The 27,946-nt window shown below is 42.8% G+C and overlaps 1 protein-coding gene across 1 annotated transcript; it reads left to right on the plus strand.

The window, feature by feature from the left end:
* Positions 1-27,811, plus strand: LOC121303056 (U6 snRNA-associated Sm-like protein LSm1). The gene is made up of 4 exons (XM_041233456.1): positions 1-162; positions 4,195-4,263; positions 5,857-5,972; positions 27,281-27,811. Exons 1-4 carry the CDS (start codon positions 117-119, stop codon positions 27,449-27,451), a joined length of 402 nt encoding a protein of 133 aa, XP_041089390.1. The 5' UTR covers positions 1-116; the 3' UTR covers positions 27,452-27,811.
* The last annotated feature ends 135 nt before the right edge of the window (positions 27,812-27,946 follow it).

Genomic DNA, 27,946 nt, shown 5'->3' on the forward strand with positions numbered 1-27,946 from the left:
GTGTCGTTGTCAGCACTTCCTGTTGAGAGAGTGATGCACAGTTTGAATCGTTCGTGGCCTGAAATAGTTTAAATACAGAAATAAGCAGAAGAAATACTTGCACTCCACTTTGCAAAATGAATTACATGCCGGGGACAGCTAGCCTCATTGAGGATATCGATAGTAAGTAAATAAGCTTGTGAGGTGTTTTGTATATAAATGGTCCGTTAACATGTATTCATAGCATTGTTGGTTTCAATCGTCCGGTCATTAGGAATGCATTAAGTCCGAAACTTTTTGTTTGTACATAAAATAATACATGTTTCAGTAAGTCTAAGAACGTGTCATATATATAAATTGTGTGTGTGTGTGTGTGCGTCAGCGTTTACTAATAAGTGTATTTCATAAAATATCCCCAAAACAAGTAATGTATATTTCTACTAATAAATCTAAAAACGTTGACCCATACCATAGGTATACATTGATATTATTACATGTGTTTTGTGGTAACTATTACCTGTAATGTGGGGTCGTTTAATTTCAGTTTGGCCAGCTTTCGCTGAGGCAGGAATTTTGTTTTGTACCCAGACTCTCAATTGACCGTAATGTCGAGGGTCCTAACCGCAATTAGTACTTTCCAGAGCACCCCTGAATAATAACCCTTAGAACAGTTTCTCCTGGTAAGCATGGCAAAGTGTAAAAGAGCACAGTGAAAGCGGGGCTTGCAGTTTGATTGAAAGGTTCATTCCAGCTCAGGTGGGCAGGGGGGTTGCTGGACTCCTTACAGCAATTTCTTAAATCAATGTATTATTCTTTATATTAAAATTGAGTTAAAAGGTAAACTTCTCAGTTTGAAGTGAACATGCATATGTTTATATTTTATTAAATGTGATTTTCTTCATACAAAACAGATAAATTAAGCATTTCTCAAATGCACTAAAACTCATCTCCACAGACTGGATAATTGCAAACTTAATACATCCACAAAAAGGGAAACAAAACTGAACCAGGTAACTACAGACCAGTAAGCCTGACTTCTATTATATGCAAACTTATGGAAACTATAATAAGATCCAAAATGGAAAATTACCTATATGGTAACAGGGTCCTGGGAGACAGTCAACATGGTTTTAGGAAAGGGAGATCGTGTCTAACTAACTTGCTTGATTAGTTTGAGGATGCAACATCGATAATGGATAATTGCAAAGCATATGTGGTTTATTTAGATTTCCAGAAAGCTTTTGACAAAGTCCCGCACAAAAGATTAATTCTCAAACTGAACGCAGTTGGGATTCAAGGAAACGCATGTACATGGATTAGGGAGTGGTTAACCTGCCAGAAAGTACTATTAGAAAAACACCTCAGAATGGAGTGTGGTAACCAGCGGTGTACCACAGGGATCAGTATTAGGTCCTCTGCTATTCCTAATCTACATTAATGATTTAGATTCTGGTATAGTAAGCAAACTTGTTAAATTTGCAGACGACACAAAAGTAGGAGGAGTGGCAAACACTGTTGCAGCAGCAAAGGTCATTCAAAATGATCTAGACAAGATTCAGAACTGGGCAGACACATGGCAAATGACATTTAATAGAGAAAAGTGTAAGGTACTGCACGCAGGAAATAAAAATGTACATTATAAATATCATATGGGAGATACTGAAATTGGAGAAGGAATCTATGAAAAAGACCTAGGAGTTTTTGTTGACTCAGAAATGTCTTCATCTAGGCAATGTGGGGAAGCTATAAAAAAGGCTAACAAGATGCTCGGATACATTGTGAAAAGTGTTGAATTTAAATCAAGGGAAGTAATGTTAAAACTGTACAATGCACTAGTAAGACCTCATCTTGAATATTGTGTGCAGTTCTGGTCACCTCGCTACAAAAAGGATATTGCTGCTCTAGAAAGAGTGCAAAGAAGAGCGACCAGAATTATTCCGGGTTTAAAAGGCATGTCATATGCAGACAGGCTAAAAGAATTGAATCTGTTCAGTCTTGAACAAAGAAGACTACGTGGCGACCTAATTCAAGCATTCAAAATTCTAAAAGGTATTGACAGTGTCGACCCAAGGGACTTTTTCAGCCTGAAAAAAGAAACAAGGACCAGGGGTCACAAATGGAGTTTAGAAAAAGGGGCATTCAGAACAGAAAATAGGAGACACTTTTTACACAGAGAATTGTGAGGGTCTGGAATCAACTCCCCAGTAATGTTGTTGAAGCAGACACCCTGGGATCCTTCAAGAAGCTGCTTGATGAGATTTTGGGATCAATAAGCTACTAACAACCAAACGAGCAAGATGGGCCGAATGGCCTCCTCTCGTTTGTAAACTTTCTTATGTTCTTATGTTCTTAAAATTCTGCAATTCCCAGGATACAGCTTAAACATTTTTGGGGGGGTTATCGCACTGTCAACAGTAACCTACATTATTGAAGTACCTTAGTGTTCCTTTGTGTGCATTTTTCTTTTTTAAATGTACCTGCCATTATTCAAATACAGTCAGCACTCAGATATACATCAGTCACGTTTAGTCCTTGCATTAAGAAACAGATCAGTTCCCATTATGTGTGTGTGTGTGCATGTGTGTGTGTATGTGTGTGTATATATATATATATATATATATATATATATATATATATATATATATATATATACACACACACACACACACACACACACACACACACACATTATCATGTGTGACAAACAATTTATTTGATTATCCTTCACAGACTGCATTTTTATTTTATTTTTTGCATTTTTTCGCATGCTCAAACCAGTCTGTCTTGTGCAGTTACAAAGCACTTCCTCCAGTTTCACCAGACGAAATGCAGCAACAACAAAGAGAACAAGACCAGCTACTATAATGTAAAACAGGGAATCACTGAACAGTTTTAGATGCTATGATGTAATTTTAAAAAAAATAATAATCTCTGATTTAGTTGCTTTTGTGTATTTTCATTTGCAAGTGAACTGTGAGCACTATATTCTGCAATTCTGAATACTGACTTTGGATACTGTTTTAATCCAGAAAAGGTTTTTTTTTTTTTTTTTTTTTTTTTTTAATCATTTGCTAAATTGCATTGCCTTTTACTTTTTGCTCAGTTCTATGAATGGGTAACCTTTTTATTTAATTTTGCTTTTGGATCATTAATGGGGAATTTTACATACTGCTACAATATGTACCGGTGTAGTGTTATTTTCAGGTATGCGTTAAAGTAGTAGACAGCACACTGCGCTTGCTTGTGCATGCCTAACTTCTGCTAAGAAAGCAAGGAAGAGCCTATTCAAATCTGGTACATTTTGCTGTTTTCTGCCTTTTTTACATCTTTTTCAATTTAGTTTAGCATATTTTTCAGTCTTATGTCATTGTTAATGTAGTTTATCATATTTTTCCATCATTAAGAAAATAGTATGCAAATATTTATCATATGCAATACATTGTGTCTTATTGTGTCTACATATTTTTACTTGTGCAACTTTGTGGACTCGTTTTGTTCATTGTGATTTTTTTATTTTTAAATCTGTTTCCAGTGTAAGTTTGCAAAAAATAATGTATAATTAATGGTACATGTACCTCTGTTAGACAATAGGAGAACACCCATCAGATCGCAATAGCTTGCACATGTGGCAAAATCTGATTGCTTGCCGCTTTCAATATGACAGTGTATCACTTTCTGACGTTACAGGGGTAAGGTTTAGGTACAGGTACCACATTCTGACGACGTACCACTTTCTAATACTACATCAGGTTTAAGAGTATGTACTGCATTAACGCGCACATGTCCACTGTCATCTCTTTTAGTAAGTGATATTTTCTGAATCATATCATTATGAATTAAAATACTTGTGTTAAATATAGTACTGTACCTACAAAACAGCTACAGTACATCTAAATGGAAACCGACTTATTTTAAAACACAGTCCTTTCAGTTGTGTATTTTTGACATTGTATCTTTTTTGTGTTCCCTGAAAAGGACAAGGGTTGGAACGGGCCAAAAGGAAATTATCAGATATGTGTCATGCTGTTTTTACCGTCACTGAAGTCAGTTTTATAGGGTCGTGTATGTGAGTGCTGACTGTAATAGTTTTTATTGTTCTATACTTGCAGAATACTTTCTCCTCAAAAATATTGCATGGAATAAAAGCTTGATTAATTTGCATGTGACACAACCCTCTGACCCAGTATTATTAAATTTGTTTAATTTTTCTTTTAGAAAAACACCTGGTGCTTCTCCGAGATGGAAGAACGCTGATTGGCTTTTTGAGAAGCATAGATCAGTTTGGTATGTAAGTACAGCACAGTGAGATTAACTTGTGGTTTGAGTTATACCTGAGAGTATACTATATTCACAGCCTTTAAGCCTGTGTGTGTGTCTATATATACACAATTAGCGCCAGACGTGGAGCTCTGCTTAGATAATAGACTCTGTTATGCTTTTCTATTACGATACAATCCATATTTTTTTTGTTTTGTTTTTCTCTTTTTTTTTTTTTTTTGACACTGCAAGAGCTTGTAACTCAGTCCCTATTTTTTATATTGAACATTTTAATGCTATAGTGCTACTTTGATTGTTTGTTTATTTCGTATTGTTTCACACGGGACACGGCAATTTCTTACTTGCAGAGATTACCTAAAATCCTTAATTTCACATTTTTAATGTATCGACTTCTATTCTAGCAGTTTTTATCTACATATGTGGTCTTTCATGATGTGCTTTTGCACCGCACGCCTATAGCTTTCAAGTTTGTTTGTTTTGTGAAACTATTTGAAATGACAAAACAATGGACATACTGCAGCAACTTTGAATTGTATTTCACCGGTCAATATGTTAACTGCACTTATGAATTCTTTAGCAAGGTTGTGTGCTGTGCTCTGCCTTTGATTTTTAAGCATGTCTAATTGTAACTGTAATCTACCTACCTAATGTTAAAAATATTAACTCTGCAATCATGCCTGTAAATTCGCCCCTGCCCGAGTCCCCCACTTTTGCCTTAACCACAACTTTACACCCCCATGGGCGTTGACTTAACAGAATGCAGAATCCATACATATGAATACTTTTGAATTAGCATTTTTAGAGTTTTGCAAAAAAAAATCTGAAATAAATAATTTAGACATCTATTTGTTTTATTTTTTTTTTTTAGTTTAGTAGTTGTCAATTATTTTTATTTTCTCCCAATTTAGAATATCCAATTATTATTTTTAAGCTCGGCTCACCGCTACTGCCCCTGCGCTGACTCTGGAGCGGCGAAGACGAACACACACTGTCCTCTGAAGCATGTGCCGTCAGCCGCCCGCTTCTTTACACACTGCAGACTCACCGTGCAGCCACCTCGGAGCTACACTGTCGGAGGACAATGTAAATCCGGGCAGCTTACAGGCAAGCCCGCAGGCGCCCAGTCAGACTACAGGGGTCGCTGGTGTGGGGTGAGCCAAGGACACCCTGACCGAACTAAGAGGAGTTATGATGAGGGGAGGTGTGAAAGAGAAGGCTGGATTGAAAGATGAATTACCCTGGGTGTCTCAAACAACTAATACTAGGAGACTTGCCACTGCCTGAACTTATACCCTATACCACCGTCACAGATAAATCAAGGGTTTGAGTTTCTATTTACGTTACCATGCCTTTCAGCAATGTAAAGTCTTGTATGCAACCTTGGGTACCAATCGCTAGCCAATTTTTGTGCAACTTCTCCCATGGCAATGAAGATGGGTTGTGAACAGTCTAGCAGATTTGTAACACAAAGAAAAATGAAGTGTTCCAGGATGTCTGAAAGAGACTGTGTAGCAGTACACTGGCGACTCTGATTGTGTAATTGTAGTCAAGCTTAATTACCAAACTATTTTTAATTCTGATTTTGTTTTTCATTTACAGCTAATTTAGTCTTGCATCAGACGGTGGAGCGAATCCATGTAGGCAAGAAGTATGGGGACATCCCTCGAGGAATATTTATTGTAAGGGGAGAAAATGTTGTTCTTCTTGGAGAAATAGTAAGTGTTTTTTTTTTTTATATATATAAAACATCCTCTAGACTAGTCGGCTGCAACAAACTTGAGAATGTAGTCCTTAGTTCTATACTAGCTAGTTAGGTATTGTCTGTGGATCATCCCCAGCTCTTCTCTCTTAATGCCAGTTGCAACGAAAAAATACAGGGAACAAAGTTTGGGATCAGCCGACCCACAACTTTAGTACAGACCTCAGGATTAAACTGAAATTATTCTTTGTGTATGGATAATGGCAGTGAGTGGGGTGGGGATAGGAGAGTAAGAGGAGTGCTGTATTCATGCACTGCAGATTCCAACTATAATTTTAAAGCTTGATTTTAAATGTTCGCTTGCATTTTTTTCATTCTGTATTTGTACATAATATAATATATTCTACATCTAGCATTCATGTAAATGCTGATCGGTGCTCATTTGACTGCTTGTTTTCACTGTTCAGGGGGAAAAAAATAATAATCTGGCTGTCCCAGCCTTTCACATCGCATAAAAGTAGCGCACTGCATTGAATATTCCTAACTTTGTTGGAATGACTAAATTAAAACAAACAAAAAAAGAACCATTAAAACCACAGTTTTAGTACTTTTCATTTTCAACAATATAAAATATGTTCTACAGTGTTGCCAGTGATATAGGAATATTCCTATAGGATATGCTTTGTAGAGGTTAGCTGCATAGTAAGAGAAGTTAATGTGACTTGTGAACCGTACCATTGTGTGTGTGTGTGTGTTTGTGATCGATTTCAGCTTGTGTCCTTTCTTTTGTTTTCATTTTCGTAGCAGACCCTGCACCTTTGTTGCAGTCTCTGCTTCCCTTGTGTTGGAGGGATTGTCACACATGCGTGTACACAGCTACTTTGCACATGCATTGTGATGGATCTAGCTGCCGCATTGCCTGTACCTAGTGCTGTGTTTTGTTTTTTTTGTTTCATCACAGCACTGCCATTTCAAACCAAACAGCTTCCCATTTGCAGCTGGCTTACCTGTAAAGTAGCTGCATGCTCTTTTGTTTGTACTGTTCTTGGCTCCGCATCCTCTTCATCATCATCATCTCTGAGTGATAAGTCAGCATCACTGTTGCTGGTATCGAAATCCTCCAAACCCACTTCACTCCCGTTGCTAATTATAGAAAGACCACGTACGCTGCCATGTTTAGCTTTCGCTACAAACAATATAAACTACAACTGAACAAGTAAAACTAATAATAAAATAACAAATGATTTAAAACACTCTATACATACTTGTAAAAGTTGAGTGGTTTCCTTCAATATATCTGTCTTCTAAACAACCAAAGTTAGATCGGAATCGCTACATGAAACGCAGTTGGATACAAATGTCACCTGACTCTCCCCCGACTTTACTTGCATATTCCACAGTACTGGCACTGCGTTAGAGAATGAAACCTGAAACGCTAGACTGAGAAACCGATCCTAGAATAGAATGGGAAGCTAGACATACGCAGGTACGGTGTGGTACTGTAAGTGGGTTTTCATTTGACATGCGTACGGCATGGTGTTGAAGTGGTTAAACGCCGATTTGTACTTCTAAGCCATCAAAGTCTCACCTGAAAAGTGTATCCTCCAAAGTACAGAAAGACGTCTATTAAGAGACTTGAGCAAATCTGGGTCATAATGAGATTCATCTAATAAATTGAAAAATTCAAGAGCTTGATGCCTGCACCACTATGCTCAAAATATATTGATGAGTAAATTCACAAGCAAGACATTTTGACAGGTCAGTTTGAGTTGTACACTTACTCATTCACGGTATTAGTGAAACATCCTTTGTTATAGGTGGCTGCTTTCAGTACTATTTTTCATAAATAAATTGAGGTCCGCAAAAGCACTTTAAATGTGAAAGGGTTAAGTCCACATTTTCACATTTTGGGCTGCATGCGGACCCAGAGACCAGTTGTTTGAAACCCTGACACTGCCAACCATTAGACTTTAATCATTTTTACATTTTTCTAATTGCTTCACCCCCCCCTTCGTGTTCTGGTGTATTTTTTTAATTGTACAGGCACCTCCAAAATTATTGGCACCCTTGATAGATGAGCAAAAAAGGCTGCGTAAAATAAACAACACAGGTAATGAGCTATATTTTATGCTCAAAAATATGGGAAAACTATATTCTTTTATACTAATACAATTGCTCAAAGAAAACGTTTATTTTTAATTAGTAATTTGTTTTTCTCAAAGATAGGTGTCAATTATTGGCACCCCTAAAGATTCTTATAAATAAAATCAAACAAAATTAAATCTGCATTAACATTCTACTAAGTACATCTCACGCTTAAGGAACTGCATTGTGGCCTTCCATGGCTTCCTGTTTCACTAGGGTATAAAAATGAGGTAACACGCATGTAAAATCTATTTGTCATCCATCACCATGGGGAAAGGCAAAGAACTCACAAATGAAGAGAGAAATGGTTGTTGACCTTCACAAATAAGACAATGGGTACAAAAAAAATAAATAAAAACCTAAATATACCACTATTAGGGCAATAATTAAGAAGTTCAAAACCAGTGGAACAGTGGTAAATCTGCCTGGCAAAGGATGGAAGTGCATCTTACCCCCACGCACAGCGAGGAAGATGGTTCAGGTGGCAAAGAAGAATCCAAGGGCCACAGTTGGAGAAATACAGAACTTGGTTGCATCTTGGGGTCACCAAGTCTCCCAATCTACAATTAGACACCACCTCTATGCCAATAGCCTATTTGGAAGGGTTGCCAGAAAAAAAAAAAGCCTTTGAGAGCAACCAACAAATGTAAGCACATGGAGTCTGCTGAACAGCATTGGCACTTGGATTGGAACCGGGTGCTGTGGTCAGGTGAGACGAGAATAGAGCACTTTGGCCATGCACACCAGCGGTAGGTCTGGCGTCGAAAGAAGGATACGTATGCAGAAAACAACCTCATACCTACTGTAAAATATGGTAGTGGATCTTTGTTATGGGGCTGTTTTGATTCCACTGGTCCTGGGGCCCTTGTTAAGGTCAACGGCATCATGAACTCTACCAAGTACCAGGACATTTTAGCTAAAAACCTGGTTGCCTCTGCCAGGAGGCTGAAACTTGGCCGTAAGTGGATCTTCCAGCAAGACACATCAAAATCCACAAAGAAATGGTTAATTGACCACAAAACCAACATTTTGCAATGGCTATCTCAGTCTCCGGACTTGATTCCCATTGAAAACCTGTAGTTTGAATTGAAGAGGGCAGTCCATAAGCATAGGCCGAAGGGTATAAATTCAAGGATCTGGAAAGATTCTGTTTGGAGGAATGGTCTAAGATTCCTTCCATTGTGTTGTCCAATTTCATAGAAAAAGGCTCGGTGCTGTTGCCCTTGCAAGGGGAGTGTGCACAAAGTACTGATAACAAGGGTGCCAATAATTGTGACACTTAATTTTTTTGGAAATTAATTTATAAGTTGAGAAATGTGTAATTTTGGTCGATTCCCTTGGAAAATACTAACCAGGGCTGTCTGTATACATCATAAAAATGTACCAAAAGCACATCTCTAGACCCAAAGCCCCAGTGCGTTATTTGTCAGGAGGTTTTGTCAAACTCTTAAACCTGCAAAATTGAGACTCCATTTATCTACAAAGCATTCGGAATGTGAACAGAAAAACTTTTTTTAAACAAAAGAAACAGGGACTTTGCCATCATTTAGGAACGTTATACTTTATTTCGGAGTCCTGCGCAGGTCCAATTTTTACGACCTTGCTTCTGACCTGGACCTGCAATTACAGGACCCGACCCGAACCCACAACCTGCTGCAGCACTGTCTTCTTACCCCCGGCCCGACCCGCTTTAATAAGACCTGCAACCCGACCCCAACCCGCAAATGTTTGTCCTTTTTACCTACTGCCTCACATTCACACTCGGAAATCTCAACCGTTCTCCACAGATTGAGTTTGTACAATAGGCTATACAGCGTGGTAGCTTTCTGTAGTGGTCTGGATGCATTTTAACATAGTAACATATCAACTATCTCTACTGAAACGGATCTTGCGACATATCAAATAAGTGGCAATACAAACCAAGAACACTGCTTAGTCAGCTGACTCCTCCTAATCGCCTCCTGCTTTAGTGCAGGAAATACTGGTACATTTACCTCCTAATGGGTTGTTTGGGAAAGGGTTACAGATGAATAAGCTGAAAGGACAGAAAATGTTTTTGGTTATTCAAATTCAGACCCGAGCTTGACCCGAAAATGACCTTTTCTGACCCAAACCGCAAACGGTGAAAGTTCATATTCCAGCCCGAACAAGACCTGCTTTGCGGGGCACCCTCGGGCACCCCACCCGATGCAGGACTCTACTTGATACATGTACTTCTACATATACACATACAAATTAGTTTCAAAACGCTGTTGTGAAAAAATGTGTGGCAAGTGGTCCGTGGAAAAAGTCCTATATTGATAAAATCTTTGGGTATACTATTTGAAGTTGTTCATGCAGCTAAGTGGCAGATTGTCCACAGTTCTGAAACCTGGGACTGGGTGCAGGACTAGTGAGAGTTTCTTACAATGCTGTGGCCCAAATTGTAAAACATGTTGGTAGTATAAGCCATAAAAATATGAGTCTGAGTAGTTAAAGTGAAGTTAATAACCGCTGGTTAAACAATATTGTACAGCTGTTATTAACCCTTGTCTCCCGCTATTGCAATATCTCATAACCATTCTAACTTACAAATGAACCCTTGTCTCCCGCTATTGCAATATCTCATAACCATTCTAACTTACAAATGAACCCTTGTCTCCCGCTATTGCAATATCTCATAACCATTCTAACTTACAAATGAACCCTTGTCTCCCGCTATTGCAATATCTCATAACCATTCTAACTTACAAATGAACCCTTGTGCCAGTTATTTTTTTTTTAGAAAGCAGCTGCTGCCAGTGACTTCATATTTGCAGGGCTATATTAAACCCTCCAGTTGAATGTGGTTATCAGGGTAGCAGAATGTCCAAAATCTTTGGGGCACAGGCTCCAAACCGTACGGAAATTCCGAACGAAGTAATTATGCATTCATAATTTTTAAAAAAAGACAAGTTATAGGACAGACTTAATATTTATATTTCACATTGAATCTGATAAGAGATTTGATTAGTTGTGGAGAAAGCCAAGAAGGGTGTTTCTGGCAGACAGAATATTCCTGCCTTACGGTCCTGACCAAGTTCTTCGACGCGTGTGTGTGCAGCTGTTCTGCAGCCCTGGTTTTGATGACCATGACTTTGACTTCTGACATGTCCAGGTGATGTGACTTAAAGTAATTCTATTAACAGAATAGCTCTGCACATCAGTTCATTATGAGGTCGCAAAACTGCAATTTTGAAAGAAACAACAAGTTTTTATTTTTTAAATATATATTTACACGTCCTATGTAATTTCTGGAGAATGGAATTGTCCCCACCCCTTCACTGACCTTTTTTCCTTTCAATAACCAATTGGCTGCTTTTCTTATTGACTGACATGCTTTCAGCCAGTAACATACCCCAGGAAGGGGTGAAGTGGCCCAGGAAGTGCAAAAAAGAATAAGGGATAGAAACTGAGAGATTCATTCAACCTAAAAAGTCTCTCCTCCTTCTCAATATTTTGGTAGTACCTTTCGGGTAGTGTAGGTTCCCCTTCAATTGAATGACAACCATCACCGAACGGGAAGAGCCCTCTCTGACCGCCAATCACTGAGCACATATAAAAAAGTTGCCCTATCAGGGCCCTGATCTGAGGGGAAAGTCCGTCCTACCTCTTGCTGAAGAGGAATGCCCTCACAGTAGCACATCGCCATTTTCTCTCTCACTCCACTGAGACAGGTCACAGATTGCTTCGTGCTTTCATTGCCCGAATTTGGCTGATTTGTCAGTTTTTCACCATCATATTTAATTTAATCCACAGCAGAATCGTGCTTTCGAGCATTCTTGAGAGTGCTTCTACCTTATTCCTGTGTCAGTTTAATGACTAGAGCAGGTTTCGACCCCTCTCGGGAGATTGGTAAGCGGCCATTACTCTCTTTTTCACTGCACGAGGCTTCGTGTAGTTGCCAGATACCATGTTGAGAGCTGTTCTGGTGCTGTAAGGAGACCCTGCAGGCTCGCGGCGTCATCCTCTAAGGCGATTTAATCGGCCACAGCGACAAAAAAAATAAAAAAAAAACAGCTCGGGCATAGCTCCCCTCTCAAGCCTCGAGCTCTCCTAGTGCTGCTGCGCTTGCCCTCTGCGACCACGCCGACTGAATCGGCTGCATACCCCGGCATCGACCGCAGTTTTCCCGCTGAACTTGAGGTAGAGAAAAACAGCGCCTACCTGGTCCCGATTGACTGCACCGGTGTAACCATCTTCGGCGCCACCTACGGCGCCAGCCTACCATCCACAGCTTCGAAAAATAAAAAAAAAACAGCTCGGGCCTAGATTCCCTCTGACTAGCCTCGGAGCCATCTCAGCTAGAGCTGACTCGCTTGCCCTCGGCGACCACGGCCCGATTGAATCGGCTGCATACCCCGGCATCGACCGCGGTTTTCCCGCCGACTGAGGTTGAGAAGCACAGCGCCTACCTAGGCCCGATTGACTGCAATCAACTGGTGTAACCATCTTCGGCGCCAGTACGGCCCGGCACCAACCACGCCTACCATCAGCACAGACTTCGACAGCGGCCGGAACACCGACCTAGCACCCGGCACCTCTCCAGATGCAGATCGCGAATTCCTGAACAGCATCGTGTCGCAGACAAGGACCGTGTCTACCATCAGCCAAACTTGAAACAGTAGAGCGTGGAGAAGCCGCTGGCACGAGATTTGTCGGGCCGTGTGAACTCTTCGGCTAGGTCGCCAGTCTGATCCCGTACCCAGGAGCCGGTGAGTACGTCAGAGCTTCGTGTTCCTGGCACTGATTTGGCACTCGGGGTCGTGGCACGCCACATGCTAAACCTCGCGGGAACAAGGGTCGGGCTGAGTGACCGTGCTGTCGGGACCAGATTCAACGTCGCCACCTGGGACCAGTCAGTCCAGGATGCCCGATGGGCGATGCAGACCCGTGGGCTAGTGCCAGCAGCGTCCTCGTGATCTGGAATCTTAACTGCAGCCACGGGTTCCCAACGTCCTCCAGTTTCGACGACAGCCATCGAGGCACGTTAGTTCCGACAGCGTCCACGTGAGACCCAAAGCTGTCCAGTCCAACCACATGGCAACGTGACAAGTCACTGCGAGATGTACCGATCATGCGCGAGTTGGTCCACATCTGCCGATTACCACAGCCCTGTCTAAGGCGCCATGTCAGTGCAATCAACTGGGTCCTCCACTGGCTTTCACCAGTACGACTAGTGCACGGCAAAACTGCCTAGATAGGACGCGCACTTGTCCTGTGCCAGATGCTTGGCGGCCGGAACACACAGCCAAAGCACTGGCGGGTGAGTTGGACTGCTCTCCATGCAGAAAGTTGTCCAATAGAACTAAAGCGCAGGAGAGCAGCCCTATCCCTAGCCCTATCACCCTCCCCTTCTCCACCACCGGTGCAGAGGCGCAGGCGCATCTCAGGGGTAGCGAGATGGTCGCTGTGGAGGCGGTACCACTTGGAGGTGTTCACCAGGGGACAGACGGTCACCGCGCAGGGGTCGCTCCTCTTCCTCGCACAGGCGCAGACGTTTGCTGTCACAGTTGCCTCAGAGACTCCCAAGCTCGGCTGAGCGGCGTTTTCGGGAGCTGGCAGAGACTGTGAGGGCTCAGCAGACAATGCTTGAGACCCTGCTTAAATCTCGGGGCAGATTGCCCCCTACCACAGGGCAACCCCAACTTCCCCAGTCTCGCTCCCCATCCCCAATGCATAGACCTCCTAGTCCAGACAAGTTGTCTGTTACAGCGTCGAGGTCAGACGTGTCTGACCCAGCCACATCCATTGGGCAAGCCACAACAGGGGGCTCCTTACCTTCCTTGCCGCATATGTCGCAAAAGGAAGTGTTCCGGGCACTCGTGCAGCTGCAGCCACAGACGTCTCGTGCCCGGCAGAACAGGAGGAAAAGGGGAACCGCTTCCTACAGCAGAAAGGGTACCCACAACATTCCCTCCCCTTGTGCCAGGATTTCCTCGAGCTAGTTCGCTCATCCTGCAGTAACCCAGCCTCCGCCCCCTCAGCCTCTAGAACAGCAGAGGCCCTGCTACACACTGCAGGAGGCCAAGAAGCAGGCTTAGGCACATTCCCCACCATCGGGAATACGGTCACAGTACTGGTGCAGGGATCCACCTTCACCAGAGGGGACAAAGACCCGACCTGCCCATCCAACCCGTGCAGAATAACCGACGGCATGCATAAGAAAGCATATGCGTCATTGGCAGTATCAGCCAGGGCGGCCAATGCAATGGCTATACTGGACTTGTACCAGACACAGCTGGCTGAGAGGCTGCAGGAGCGGGTAACGGAGGCAGACACAGGGGAGTTAGTGGCGGTAACAATGGCGATGGCTGCCCCAATGGGGGAGTTAGGTCAGGCATCAGGCAGGTCTCTAGCAGCACGCGCAGACATCTGTGGCCGAGAAGGCATCACTACTAGATGCCCCTTTTGCACCAGGGCAGACGTTCGGAGTGACCATTGATGTGAGCCTTGAAAGGTCCCACAAGGCCACGGGGGTCACTTCCAAGTTCTCGTGCCTTCTTGCCTACTGCCAGTGCCAAAGGTGGCATTTACAGCCTGCAGGGCAACAGGGTCTGAACACCTCCCGCCACCCCAAAACAGACAAGCAGGCAGAGGCAGAGCCGTTCTCTGGCTGGAGACCGAGGCTGGGGCATAAGAAACACCCACCCCCTCCTAAGCCCACGGGAGACTACCCAGGAAGGTCCCTGGCTGCCACCAACCCCCCTCACAACTGGACTGACCAAAGGCAACAACCCATGGCAAGAATGCACCCAGGACTCCTGGGTGCTATCAACCGTGAGACACGGATATGCTCTCCGATTTCGCGTAGGTCCGCCACCCTTCAAGCGTGTGCTCCACACCACCATCTAGCCAAAGAAACCATACTCCTTCAACAGGAGATCGCCAATCTTCAACAGAAGAACTCTATGTGCTTGGTAGATCCAAGCAGTGCCCTCAGCGGCTTTTACTCCAGGTACTTCCTGGTGCCAAAATGGGACAGCGGTTTCAGACCAATTATTGACCCCAGGGTCCTCAATTAGTTCCTGAAACAGAGGAAGTTCAACATGTTGACAGCACAGCGTATCCTCCAGTCCAATCCAAAGTGCGACTTTTTTATTTCGATGAATATTTTTTTTAACAAGATCATTAAACCATTTTGGCAATTTAGTTTTACATTTAGATCTTGTCTACTTTAGTTTAATTGCTTATTGCTCTATCTCTAAGCATTTTTTGAAGAACAGGGTGTCCTTTCTGTGTACATTCTGTGGGTGTTTTTTAATCTATTTTACTTCCAGACCTGTTCACTCTGTTTCATGCCTTCATAGTTTGCCTTTCTACCTTAGCTTTAGTCATAAGACGCCTACTTCCATGTCCTGATCTGTCCTGCGTCCAGAAAGTATCTGTGCTTCTCCTTTCAAGGCAACGTGTCCGAATGTTGCGTGCTGCCGCTGGTGCCCTGCACATTTTCAAAGTGCGTGGATGCAGCACTGGCTTCACATAGACTGCAGGGTATTCGGATCCTGAACTATCTGGACGATTGGCTAGTTTGCGCGCATTCCAAAATGTCGCACAGATGTGCACACAAAACAGGTCATAGATCATGTGTTGGAGTTAAGGCTCTCAATACATCAACAGTAGAGCAACTTCGCACTGTCTCAGTCCACAGTGTTCATGGGGAACAAATTGAACTCGGTGAGCATGCTTGCCTCTCTGTCAGAAGAGAGGATTCGGTCACTGGAAGACACACTCTCCCTATTCAGAGAGGACGTTCTCCTGCAGGTCAAAGTATATCAAAGGTTGTGTGGGCTGATGGCGCCCGCTTCAGGCCTGGGTAAATACACTCAAGGTGCACCTGGTCCGAGATCGGTACCAGCTGGTGCGAGTGTCCAAGCAATGCCAGAACACACTGGAGTGGTGGCTCCATCCTGGCAATTTGCGCCTCGGATCCCCTCACAGAAGGGAAGTGGTCACAACAGACGCCTCTAGTCTGGGCTGGGGAGTGGTCTGGGATGGGAGAGGAATAAGAGGTCAGTGGAAGGGACATTGGCAGCAAGCGCACATAAATGCCCAAGAGCTGCAAGCAGTGAACCTGGCGTTATCTCATTTTCGCCAGCAGTTAGTGCAGAAACATATGCTGGTCCGGATGGACAATACTGCATTGGTAGCCTACATAAACCACCAAGGCAGCCTGCGGTCGCCGGGCACAGAAACTTGCGTTCCATGAGGGCGGTTTTCACCTCTCCGGTGTGCACAACAAGGCAGCAGACCACCTGTCCAGCCCTCCATGAGTCGGCCTCTTTGCCACAACCGAGTACACTCGTTGTCCTCTTTGGCTCTCCATGGAGAGAGACAGGGGGCCCCCCTGAAGTAGACCTCATCCCTGGCTCATCCCTGGCCACAGGGGCTTTTGTATGCATTCCCTCCGCCACCATTATTACCCCTGACACTACTGAGGATCAGGGTGGAGAGAGCCCAGGTTCTGCTGGTTGCACCCAGATGTCCGAGACGCCCCTGGTTTGCTCTCCTCCTCGACATGTTGTCAGATCAGCCGTGGAAGCTCCTGCCGCGCAAGGACTTCCTGAGCCAAACGGAAGGGTTATTATGGCACCAGAACCCAGCCCAGCTCCAACGGGTCTGGCAGTTGAACGTAGCTGTCTATTCAGACGAGGTTTGCCAGATGAGGTAGTAGAAACACTACCATCTGCTAGGGCGCTGAGCACTAGAGTCCAGTACTCCTATAAATGGAAAGTTTTCCAAGACTGGTGCCTTGCCAAAGGTCACGATCCTGTGACCTGCCCTATTGAGACGATATTAACCTTCTTGCAACACCTGTTTGACGCAGGAAAATCAGCGTCCACTTTGAAGGTATACCTGGCAGCAATATCAGTGTGCCGTGACAAAATTGACTCTGTGTCCCCTGGGGCACATTTCCTGGCAGTGCAATTTCTTAAAGGGGCTTGGAGGCTTTGTCCTCCCATGAAAAGTATGGTCCCAAAGTGGGCTCTAGAACTGGTACTGCAGGTCGTTGTGGGTCCCCCATTTGATCCCATGGCGTCAGCAGAACTGCGCCCTGTTTCACTGAAGGTGGCGTTTTTAATAGCCATTACGTCTGCCAAACAAGTAAGTGAGCTTCATGCGCTGTCCGTTGATGACACATGCATGGCTTTTACAGGAAATGGCTCGCAGGTAACAATAAGAACAAATCCATCCTTTTTGCCAAAGGTGTAATCATCATCACATATTAACCAACCAGTGGTTTTGGAAACTTGCAGACCTCCCCCGCACGAGTCAGAGGAGGACAGTAGATAGCACACGCTATGCTGAATTCGGGCTCTGCGCTGTTACCTGGATAGGATGGCGTTCTGGAGACAGTCCAACCAGCTGTTTGTCTGCTATGGGTCCCTTTCTAGAGGGCAATGTCTAGAGCAGGGTGACAGATGCGATACGCTTGGCGTATGAACAGACTGACTCCCAGTTACCGGGGGACATTATGGCCCATTCTACCAGGGGCCAGGCAACTTCATGGGCTTTCCTTCATGGTGCCTCCTTAGATGAGTTATGCAATGCTGCTACATGGACAGGTAGTCAGACATTTGTGTGATTTTACCGCCTTGATGTTGCAAACCGAGCGAGACCCTCTCTGGGCTCTAGGGTGTTGCAGGCGGCATGCCCTTAGACATCATGTGGGCTCTAAGGCTATCGCTGTGGGGCTGTACTGTTGGTAATCTGGAGCCACGACAGCTTTTACAGCTTCCCATTTGGTAATGGTTGTCATTCAATTGAAAGGGAACGTTAGGTTATTACCATAACCCTGGTTCCCTGAAAGAGAATGACAACCATTACCCTTCGATGTCGTGTCCCCAGAGTTCCAGTTTTGCCTTGTGAGATTACTGATACCGTGCTGCTGTCTTAAACTGGGTTTCCCCAAAGTGTTTAGTTTGTATTGAAGCACTGCAAGTGCAGCCTGCCTCATTTGGCCACCAAAAAATATAATGAAAAAAGCAAGTGAAACAAAACAAAAATCCAGACATGGTGTTATACAAATAATAAAAAAAAAAGCTCACAAATACCAACATTGTATAAACATTGTAAATTGTAAATTTACATTTAGGTTAATGTATAATGTATGCCTGGGTTTCCCACTACATCCTCATCATCATCATAGTAATAATACAGATATATATCTGAATATGAATACGCAGGGACAGTGCAAGTAGAATGTGGTTATATATTTTGTTGTTGTTGGAGTCCCGGTGTCGCAGGAAATAAGTTAGCTTAGAGCTTAAAGGCAAGGATCTCTGTGGAGATTCATCCATAATTACAGGATGACATTTGTATTTTTTTGAGAAATGAAAACAGGTTTTGCATTGCAGACAGTCATTTTTGTTTAACTATGTTGTCATCTTATTTATTGTAATGTATATTTACGTTTAATTTTTATTATAAATAAATTTTATCTTCAGGAAATTTGCTCGCAGTATTAGTTTTTTTAACAAATAAATATTTTAAAAACATGATTTTGTCGGTATAATTTGTCTATGCATAGTTAAAATCACTACTTGCCATCTGTATGTCCTTGGAAAGATTACGAATGGCATTTTTGACCTGAAACGCATCGGATCCCAGATAAGTTTGACAATTCAATCGCGTGTCTGGGTGTCCATCGGTACATCTTACTGTGAGACTGGATATGATGTAAATGAAATGTTGAATTCACAACAAATAAGGCTGCTGTTTTATTTGCAAGTCTGGGAAACTGACGCCAAACCAGGCAATACGTTACTTCTTTTTGTTCTTTCATTTTTTTCATAATTACATTCTTTAATATTTATTGATTTCAGCTCTTTCCTTTGGCTTATTGGTTGCTTAGTTGTAGAAAACCCGATTTATAAAAGATTTGCCGCAGGAATGAGTACGAACACATCACTTTAGTACGCAGTCTCAGATTCTGACTGTACAACAAATATGACACGCGGTGGGAAAGTTAGGATTGGTAAGTAGGTGTGTGTGTGTGGGCACTTATAAATGTAAAAATATAATATTGTATAAGTGTTTATTAAAAAAAACGCCAATAGCTAAAAAATACAGACACAAGGATGACGGTGAATGCTTTTTTTTAAAATGTCACCAAATTAATGACAAGTTACGTGGTTTTTGCTGTTGTCTGACGGGAGGGTCAAGACCATTACTTGATGCCGGTCAAGCTATCGTAGACTTACCTTGCAATCGGACACTTAACTTGTATAGATAGCTTCCCTGTTTCAAGCAGTGAAATTCTTCACTCCGAGAGATTTAGAACTGCACTGGAATAAAACGAGCAATGAAAGACACTCCATGTTTTCAAAAAGAATGGAAAATGTAATATTTAATAAGTGTGAAAGAAATTTCACTAATAGCTTATTGCAACAGTCAAAGGACGATTCTATGTTTTTTAAATTATTGACAACATACATTTTTGCTGCTTACTGTTGAAATGTATTTGACCACAAACGTGTGTGTATATACAAACTTTCCATTGGACCTCCCTAATTTCACTGCTGATGTGTTGTACACATGCCCCTCTCTCATATATCAAAGTATGAGAATTTTACTGTAGCTTTTTTTTGTTTACAGTAAGCTCAATATCAGCCCTGTAGTTGTTATATGCTATTTATGCAGATTGGCTCTACAGTAATGCAAAAAATCTTCCTCTGGACCTCACTACTTTCAGTGCAGATGTGTTGTACAAAAAAACTAAAAAAAACAAAAGTAAAACTTTTTTTTTACTTTTTTATAATTTACAATGAATATGTGACATGAGGCTCTGTAGATGGTGCAGGTTGATTCTATGGCAGTATTAAAGGATGTCTAAGACTTTCGCACAGCAGTGTGTATATTTCTCAAACAAATAGTTATAGGAAAAATCTTTTGTAGCTTTAGTTTTGCTATTGTGAATTACAAAAACATGTTACAAGAATTATATCAGCAATTTTCAAAAGTATTCATACCCTGAAAAGGAAATTTATAGCTAGTTGAGGCACCTTTAGCAAACAATTAGGATATTTGTCAATGCGATTTTTGGCATGATTCTTTGGTGATTTTTGACCATTCTTCAACACTAAATTGTTCCAGTTCATTCAAATTCCAAGGACTTCTCTTGTGCACAGCTGCCTTCAACTCATACCAAAGATTTAGCCTGATTTAGATCAGGACTTTGACAAGGCCATTCCAGAACCTTGATTTTATTCTTCTTTATCCATTCTGAAGTGGATTTTGATGTGTGCTTTGGATTGTTGACGTGTTGGAACATCCATTTGCGCTTTAAACCAAGTTTTGTAGACAAGGTTTTCAGATGATTGGCCAGTATCTTTTGGTATGTTATGGAATCCATTTTACTATGTATTGGAACTGAATTTCCTGTGCCATTAGAGGAAAAACATCCCCATAGAAGGATATTACCGCCTCCATGCTTGGCAGTAGCAATGTTGTTCTTCATGTCTAGCACCTTGTAGATAATACTATCATAGCATCAAAGGGTATGAATACTTTGAAATTAGCATTTATGGAGTTTTACAAAAAAAAAATTGCTGAAATAATTGTAGACCTTTCTATTCAGCACAGAGAATCCGCTATGAATGAATGGCTGTGAATGAATGGCTATGAATGAATGATGATGATTGCAATTGCAGATGATTTATGAACTGTGAAGGGCGCTCAGGGCCCGAGTGAAAGATAAATTTGGCTGGAGGTCTCATCTGCGGGTGCCCGACGGTTATCTGCGCGAGGCCAGCTTTAAATACATGAACAGATACGTGCACACCAGTGCTGCAGATAGGAAGTGGCTATGAGCCACCTCCCCCCCAAAAGACGAGGTCGCCAAACCATGAATGGAGAATAATAAATTATTGACGCACTCCACAATAGCGAGATAAAATTGGCCGGAGACCTCGTCCGTGGGTGCCCAACGGCTACCTACATGAGGCCAGCTAGAAATACATGAAGTTACATACATCCCAATGCCGCAGATAGAAAGTGGCTGTGGCCACCTCCCCCCAAAAAGACGAGGCCACCAAACCATGAATGAATAATAATAAATGCGCTCCACAGTGGCACTCTGCCACCTGTCCCCCAAGTATTGAATTTAATGAAAATCAGCAGCTGAGACACGGCCCATCCCCCAGAGCATGACTGCGCCGGAAGAGAGACGTAGTCTAAAGATTTAGGATTTACTATGAACACACATTCACACACAGCCATGGTTAATCAATAGTAGTATTTTATTAAGTACACAAATATAATGAAATCAGAAAAGAATTCTCGATAGAATCAACAAACAGCTGCAACAAAGTCTCCAGTCCTCGGTATAGGATCCACAACAGCTCCCATCCTCTCTGCCTTCTTAGTTGAATGTTTAGCTACGCAGGTAGCCTGACACAGTTTCTTTTGGATACTGTGGTTCCCTTTTAATACGAAGATGGCCACCAAAACATAATTATGGGATACACTCCTGCCTATTGGTAGGTGTCACTGAGCTCTTTCTATCAAAACTGCCGATAGGCCCCCTCCCCTCGGTGACCCCCTCTGTCCTGCCTACCAAGGGTACTTAACAGTCACGCAGGGGAGATTCGTTATCTTTTCGCTAAGATTGGTACGGTAAGACCTCTCTGTGTTGCCTTGAGCCCTTTTTCTTCAGAAAAGCGCTACGTAAGCTAGTGCTAGTTCCCCTGCACTTCGTGCTGAAAGCTGGCCTTCACCGCTTTTCCCAGAATCAGTAGTTTTAAATTCGTAGCCTTTTTATTCTGTTTCTAACTATCCGCGTGTCAGGCTGCTTCTCTCTGTCTGTCCGTCTTAGCACGTTAAGTATTATTGTTAAGAATTGTGTGTGTTTTTCACCCTTTCTTGCTTCGGAGAGCGCTATTCCTCCACGGGGCTGGGCTTGCCTTGTCCCTGTTGTCGAGTTATCCCACCAGCCGCCTGCAGGCCGCAGGTTGGGCCTTGTTTTGATTGTAGCTGCGCGTCCCAGTGCTTGCGCAGAGGACTAGCTGCAACGCGGCTGCTTCAGCCAGGCCAGCCATATACTCGTCAACCGAGGCTTCCCTCGTTGTTGGGTTGAGATGCACACGGGCTGCGCGGACCCTCACCTCTGGTGTAGGTCGCTCAATCTACAGACAGTGTGCTCTCCCCCATCAGGCCTGTAATATTTTAACTGTTTTTGTATTTTAAAAACTGTTTTGTATTCAATCGCCCATCGCGGCTTCGGCCCTGTCCCCCTGTTGTGTGACCACGCAGTCAGGGAAGGCACCGTGCATAGCTCCCCCAGTGTTTTTTAATACCACGGTGCGCAAGACTCTGCCCGTGCTACTTCGGTACCACGGTGCTCATTGACTCACTGTACCGATACAGGCTAGCGCGCCAGTGCTGCACAGTACTCTGTGCACGTGGTACTCTGTGCGCGCAGTGCCTGCCGCTGTACGGTAATCGGTGCATCTATGCATGCAGTACTCGGTGCAAGCGGTAGCTCGGTACAAGCTGTGCGCATTATACCGGTGCTGCATGGTGCACACGGTGCGCACAGTATCTACTGGTGCACGCAGTACTCTGTGCACCTTCGACCTGGTGCTACACGACGATCTGGTCGTGGTCCCCCGTCTGGCACCCCCCCCCCACCCCCTGTGCCGGTCGCAGTCTCTGTGCCGCCCCCTGACCCTTCTGTGGGAGAGCAGGACGAGCAGAACGACCGGGCGCTTTGTTCGGACGAGGACACACTCTCCATTGCTGCCTCGTGGGGGGAGTCCGCTTTCCCTCTGGTGATTTGCTTGAGCAGTTTAGTGAATGTGTTTAATTGTTTAATTGTGGTAGTGATTGTATCCGGAGAGCCTTGTACAACGATTAATAGTATTGCTTGATTTTTAAAAAAAATGTTTAGATACAGCAAACAATATGTACCAAAATAGTGCAACACCATTATTATAGATAACTTTGCACTCACCCCTACACTCTTTCATTTAACCTTGTGCCAGCAGGTAAAGTTTCTGTTTGTTTAATATTTCTTGCTTCGCACAGTCCTGCCCAGTCAGAGACTCGGAAAACCAATTGGCTGCTGTATAGGTCTGATTGATGGAAACGATCCTCGCAGGCGTGTGTGTGCTTTTGGTAACAACTAAGTAAAACAATTCAATGAATTCAGTGACAGTTCACACAATTCACTCTCACTTTACTGAATACATTGCAGTTTAGAGAGTTGAGTTACAAAAAACCTGACTTTTTCTTTAGTGTCCTGAGATTCTGGAGCCTGTTGGCAACCCTACTGTCCAATCAGGCGACACAGGTTGAAACTTCATTAAAGAAAGTAGTGGGTTATGGCAAAGATGCAGCTCTCCTTGTAAAGGTAAAGTAAGCGGTTCTGTATTTTGTCGTTTCTGTTGTGGGGGAGGGGGCTAGCGGTAAATTGTGTTCGGTTTAAACTGAACTCTAGAGTGGCGCATCCAGCAGAGGCGCCACGCGGATGTGCCCTATAGCCCGGGGATCGCAGGTTTGAGTCCAGGCTGTGTCGCAGCTGACAATGACCGGGAGTTCCTAGGGAGCAGCACACAATTGACAGGGTAGGGAGAGCTTAGGTCGGCAGGGGAATCCATGGCTCACCACGCAGCAGCGCCCCCTGCGGCCTATAGGGCGCCTGTGGTTCTGCAGTGGAGCCTCCAGATCTGTGTTGGGCACTATAGGTCTGTTGGCCTTGCTGTGGATCCGCAGCATGAAAAATAAGATTGCCAGGAGCACTTTTCGAAGCGCGCTTGCTCCATCCTCCCTTCCCTGAGTGGGGGGGGGGGGGGGGGTTTGCGAGCAGTGAGCTGAGGCAATAATTGATATACAAAATTGAGGAGAAAAACTGAGGTAAAAAATTGGAGACGACTAAATTTTAAAAAATAAATAAATCTTAGTCAGGGATATTTTTCCATTTGATAATAAAAATAACTAAAAGGCTCAAAACTATAGATTGTGCGCGTCCCTTGTTAGTAGCTAGCTGTCAGTCAACAGATTCCTTCAGTTTTCTTGACAGTTTTTGTAGATTCGGTATTCTGTTCAATATTCAGCAAATATTTTGAAATGGATTCAGTATCCGGCCGAATCCCAAAAACTTGGATTCGGTGCATCCCTAATATTTTATATATATATATGCGCACGCACGCGTTTTTGGTCAAATACATTTTAATAGTAAGCAGCAAAAATGTCTTTTTCTCAGTGATTTAAACAACATGGAATCATCCTTTGACTTACAATAAGCTATTAGTGAGATTTCTTCATACTTATTAAATATTACATTTTTCATTCTTTTTGAAAACGTATGAAAGTGTATTTCATCGCTCATTTTATTCCAGTGCAGTTCTAAATCTCTGAGTGAAGAATTTCACTGCTTGAAACGGGGAAACTATCTATACAAGATAAGTGTCTGATAGCTTGACCGACATTTCAAAACTGGCTGATATCTTGACCGCAGTATATAAGCACATCAAAATAAATTGCAAGACAAATGCATAATGGTTTCTGATACAGTATGTCGACACATACAAATTATACACATATTTCTCTTTCACTGTATTTGTACGAAGAAAACTTAATATAAATATCTGCGGCAATTACAAATTTAAAATTACAGCTCTGGTGAGGGTTTGGCACGTCTTTCTAAACTGGGAATTAAATTGAACACCTATTATTAAATATGTTGTATTAGAAACTGTTATTACAGTTTAAACACAAATGTAATTGCACATAAATTAATCGCATGAAAAATTATAAATTATTTCTGTTCATATCATAACCCATATACAAAATAATGCATGTGTTGTATTTTTCTCTTTCGCTAATATTACTAAAATAATGTACTAGACACATTGGAAATATCGCAATAACAGTCTGTTCTGTTAAAAGTTCACAGACAGAAAATGTCGGTGGCTTAACCTTGCCTTTTAAGTTCTAAGATTCACTCGTGTAGAAAGGCTCAAAAAGGCAAACGTTAACTTATTTCCCGTGACACAGGCATCCTCAAAGCGACTCCTGGGTATTGTCACTGAACAATACTGAGTCAGAGACAGAGCAGTGGGTGATGTCACGCCGCACAGGCGCACAGATTTATTAAACACATGGGTACTGCCACCAGCAATGGTAGCTCCAATATCAGATTAAATAAATAAAACAAAGCTAAAACTTTTTGCCAAAGGGTGAACGCGGGCCTCACTAAAAGAGACATCCCGCTCCAGGAACCTACTACACTACCAACACCCTCTATAGTTGTTTGGGATCAAAATCCCTAAACTAACCTACTTCTGAGCTCCGGAATCCTGGCATCCTCAAGGCTACTCCAGCCTCTTCAAACGACCTCTGCTAGGCAATGCCTTCACGAGCAACATCTTGGATTGGAAGGGTTTTGTGTAGTAGTTCTATACATGGAGCAGACGCTGTCCTCCTCGATGTAAACACAGCAAGCTTTTGCTCAGCGCCCATCTGTATGGCTACACGCAGGCTCCCCGGGCTCACCCCCCAGCCAGTAAGACCCCCGATCATCTCAGCACTGGGTGAGCCCACCTACTCAATTGGTTGCCTAGCAATGCATCTCGGCTGCTTCCATAAAGGCACACATGCACCCAAGAACCAGTGACAGGGAGTACACTGGCAACAAATTCGCAGCTATGCTAATTTAATACATTTTGGGGTACAAATGTGACTTTTTTTTTGGTCCTTGGTAGGTACCCATGGTAGATTCAACTTAAGGCTAGTGTACAATGTATTGCATGTTATTGCTGAGGGACAGAAGTCTAAGTTTAAAGCAATTGGCTAAAAATCAACAAACACAAAGAAAAAAATCTGTGCTTTCCAAAGGCCTTTATTATTTATTTATTGCCAAGGGCTGCATTTTTATTGTATTTGTAGTAGCTTCAGTATTTATTTATAATTCTTTAAAGCTTATAAAACAGATAAAACTATAGCACTATCATTGTATGAGTCTGTGGACAAGTGAGTGAGTGAGTGCAGGTGAAGGCAATGCAGCTGGGTAGAAAGAACAGACAGACAGCGATTCACAGGTGCAAGGGTTTACTGTTGAACAGTGTTAGAGCCTTATAGCAAACAACTGTAAATAATGTTATAATGTGATACAGCGGCGTGTATCACTTTGTTTGTAATTCCCTGGGTTTGACCCGTAACCAAAAGTCCCATTTTACATTGACACGTAACACAACACAAACACAGTTCGTACAGCAAGTGATTTAGTGCTCGTGGTGCCTGTGGCGACAGCTCCGGATAGGCGTTAATAGTCTTTAGAAAACAGACATGAACGAGACAAACTAACAAAACACAACACTCGCGTTTCTTTGTACACGGTCTCCTTTTAGGTTGTTTCTGACCATTTACAAAGGAACAGATTACTTACACTACAACCCCTTATGTACCCTCCCCCATGACCCTTAGGTTAAAGAGCGTATCGATTCCTCCAATCCGCGGATGCCAAGCTGTTCCCCATCTGGGTCACTGGGTTTGGGTACCGTAGCTCCGCCCCTTTTCTAGATGGCCGACTTCCACCTAACCCAAGGAATAAATTGTCATGCCATTTAGTCCAGGGTACTCTGTTCCTTCTACACAGCGTCCTCACAGGTCGGGAGGGAGATCTAACACCAAGACGCATTCGATTTCTGTCACAGTCAAATGGCAATAATTTGAAATGTTGAATAAATGGTTTATAAAAAGAAAAGAAAAAAACACTAAATGAAGAGGTTTCTAAACCCCTTGTATCATATGCTTATTTTTCCCATTTGGTCAAAGAAGCTTGCTAGGGCTGTTCCAGCAGATCTCGGGTAATAAAGGATTGCTTGGTACGGAGACTAAGAAGAAAGTTGTGAGAAGTTACATCGCAGACTGGATTTTCACTGCAGAAGTTTTGTGTACGGCTTTTTAACTTGAGCAATTAACGAGTTAAGAGTTTGGATTTCTAAACTGCGTGGAAAATCAGACAGATACAGATTTCACATATCCTTTTAATTTCATGTTTATAAACCATTCAATCTAATATGACCCATCCAATGCCCCTGGGAATGCTTTGTTTTTGTTCTAGTTATGTAAATGCATCATTGTTTGATTTAGATAATCTGGTGTATCATAGCAGTCAGTCCCTGTTGCCTGTGTGACGTGTTCTCTGTTTGCTTTGAGGACCTTGAGAAGGAGAGCGACACGCCTTTACAGCAAGTATCCATCGAGGAGATTCTGGAAGAGCAGAGGGTGGAGCAGCAGGCAAAACAGGAAGCTGATAAACTGAAACTCCAAGCCTTAAAGGAGAGGGGACTTTCTATCCCGCGGGCAGACACACTGGACGAATACTGAAACCGTCCTTTACTTTTTTTTTTTAAACCAGACTCTTCAGTTTTAAATCAAGATGACGTGTTGTCCTGAAAAAGAGAGATCAAACACGGACACTGATGAAGCTCAGAGAAGCAACAGCATTGAATTAAGTATCCAAAAACAAACTTATTTAGTTTAATGAAAAGGAATAATGGATCTAACTGCATCTTTTACGTTTCCAGTCTCAGAGGTTGAGTCACAACAAAGCACTTATTTGAAGCTGCTGTAGTTACTTTGATATTATGTTTGTTTTTTTTCTCACCTTGCCCCAAATCGAGTCACGTTAAGTTGGCTTGAGATTATAATTGTTTTTGTTACTATGTAAATAAAGAAAAAGCAATCTAAGAAGTCTCTCTCTCTCTCTCTCTCTCTCTCTCTCTCTCTCTCTCTCTCTCTCTCTCTCTCTCTCTCTCTCTCTCTCTCTCTCTCTCTCTCTCTCTCTCTCTCTCTCTCTATATATATATATATATATATATA

The sequence above is a fragment of the Polyodon spathula genome, chromosome 31 (assembly GCF_017654505.1).
Source record: "Polyodon spathula isolate WHYD16114869_AA chromosome 31, ASM1765450v1, whole genome shotgun sequence".
Lineage (NCBI taxonomy): Eukaryota > Metazoa > Chordata > Actinopteri > Acipenseriformes > Polyodontidae > Polyodon > Polyodon spathula.

Coding starts and splice junctions, on each gene's coding strand:
- LOC121303056 (XM_041233456.1), top strand. CDS start 117: ATGAATTACATGCCGGGGACAGCTAGCCTCATTGAGGATATCGATA. Junction 163..4,194: donor CCTCATTGAGGATATCGATA/GTAAGTAAATAA, acceptor TTTTTCTTTTAG/AAAAACACCTGGTGCTTCTC. Junction 5,973..27,280: donor TTGTTCTTCTTGGAGAAATA/GTAAGTGTTTTT, acceptor GTTTGCTTTGAG/GACCTTGAGAAGGAGAGCGA.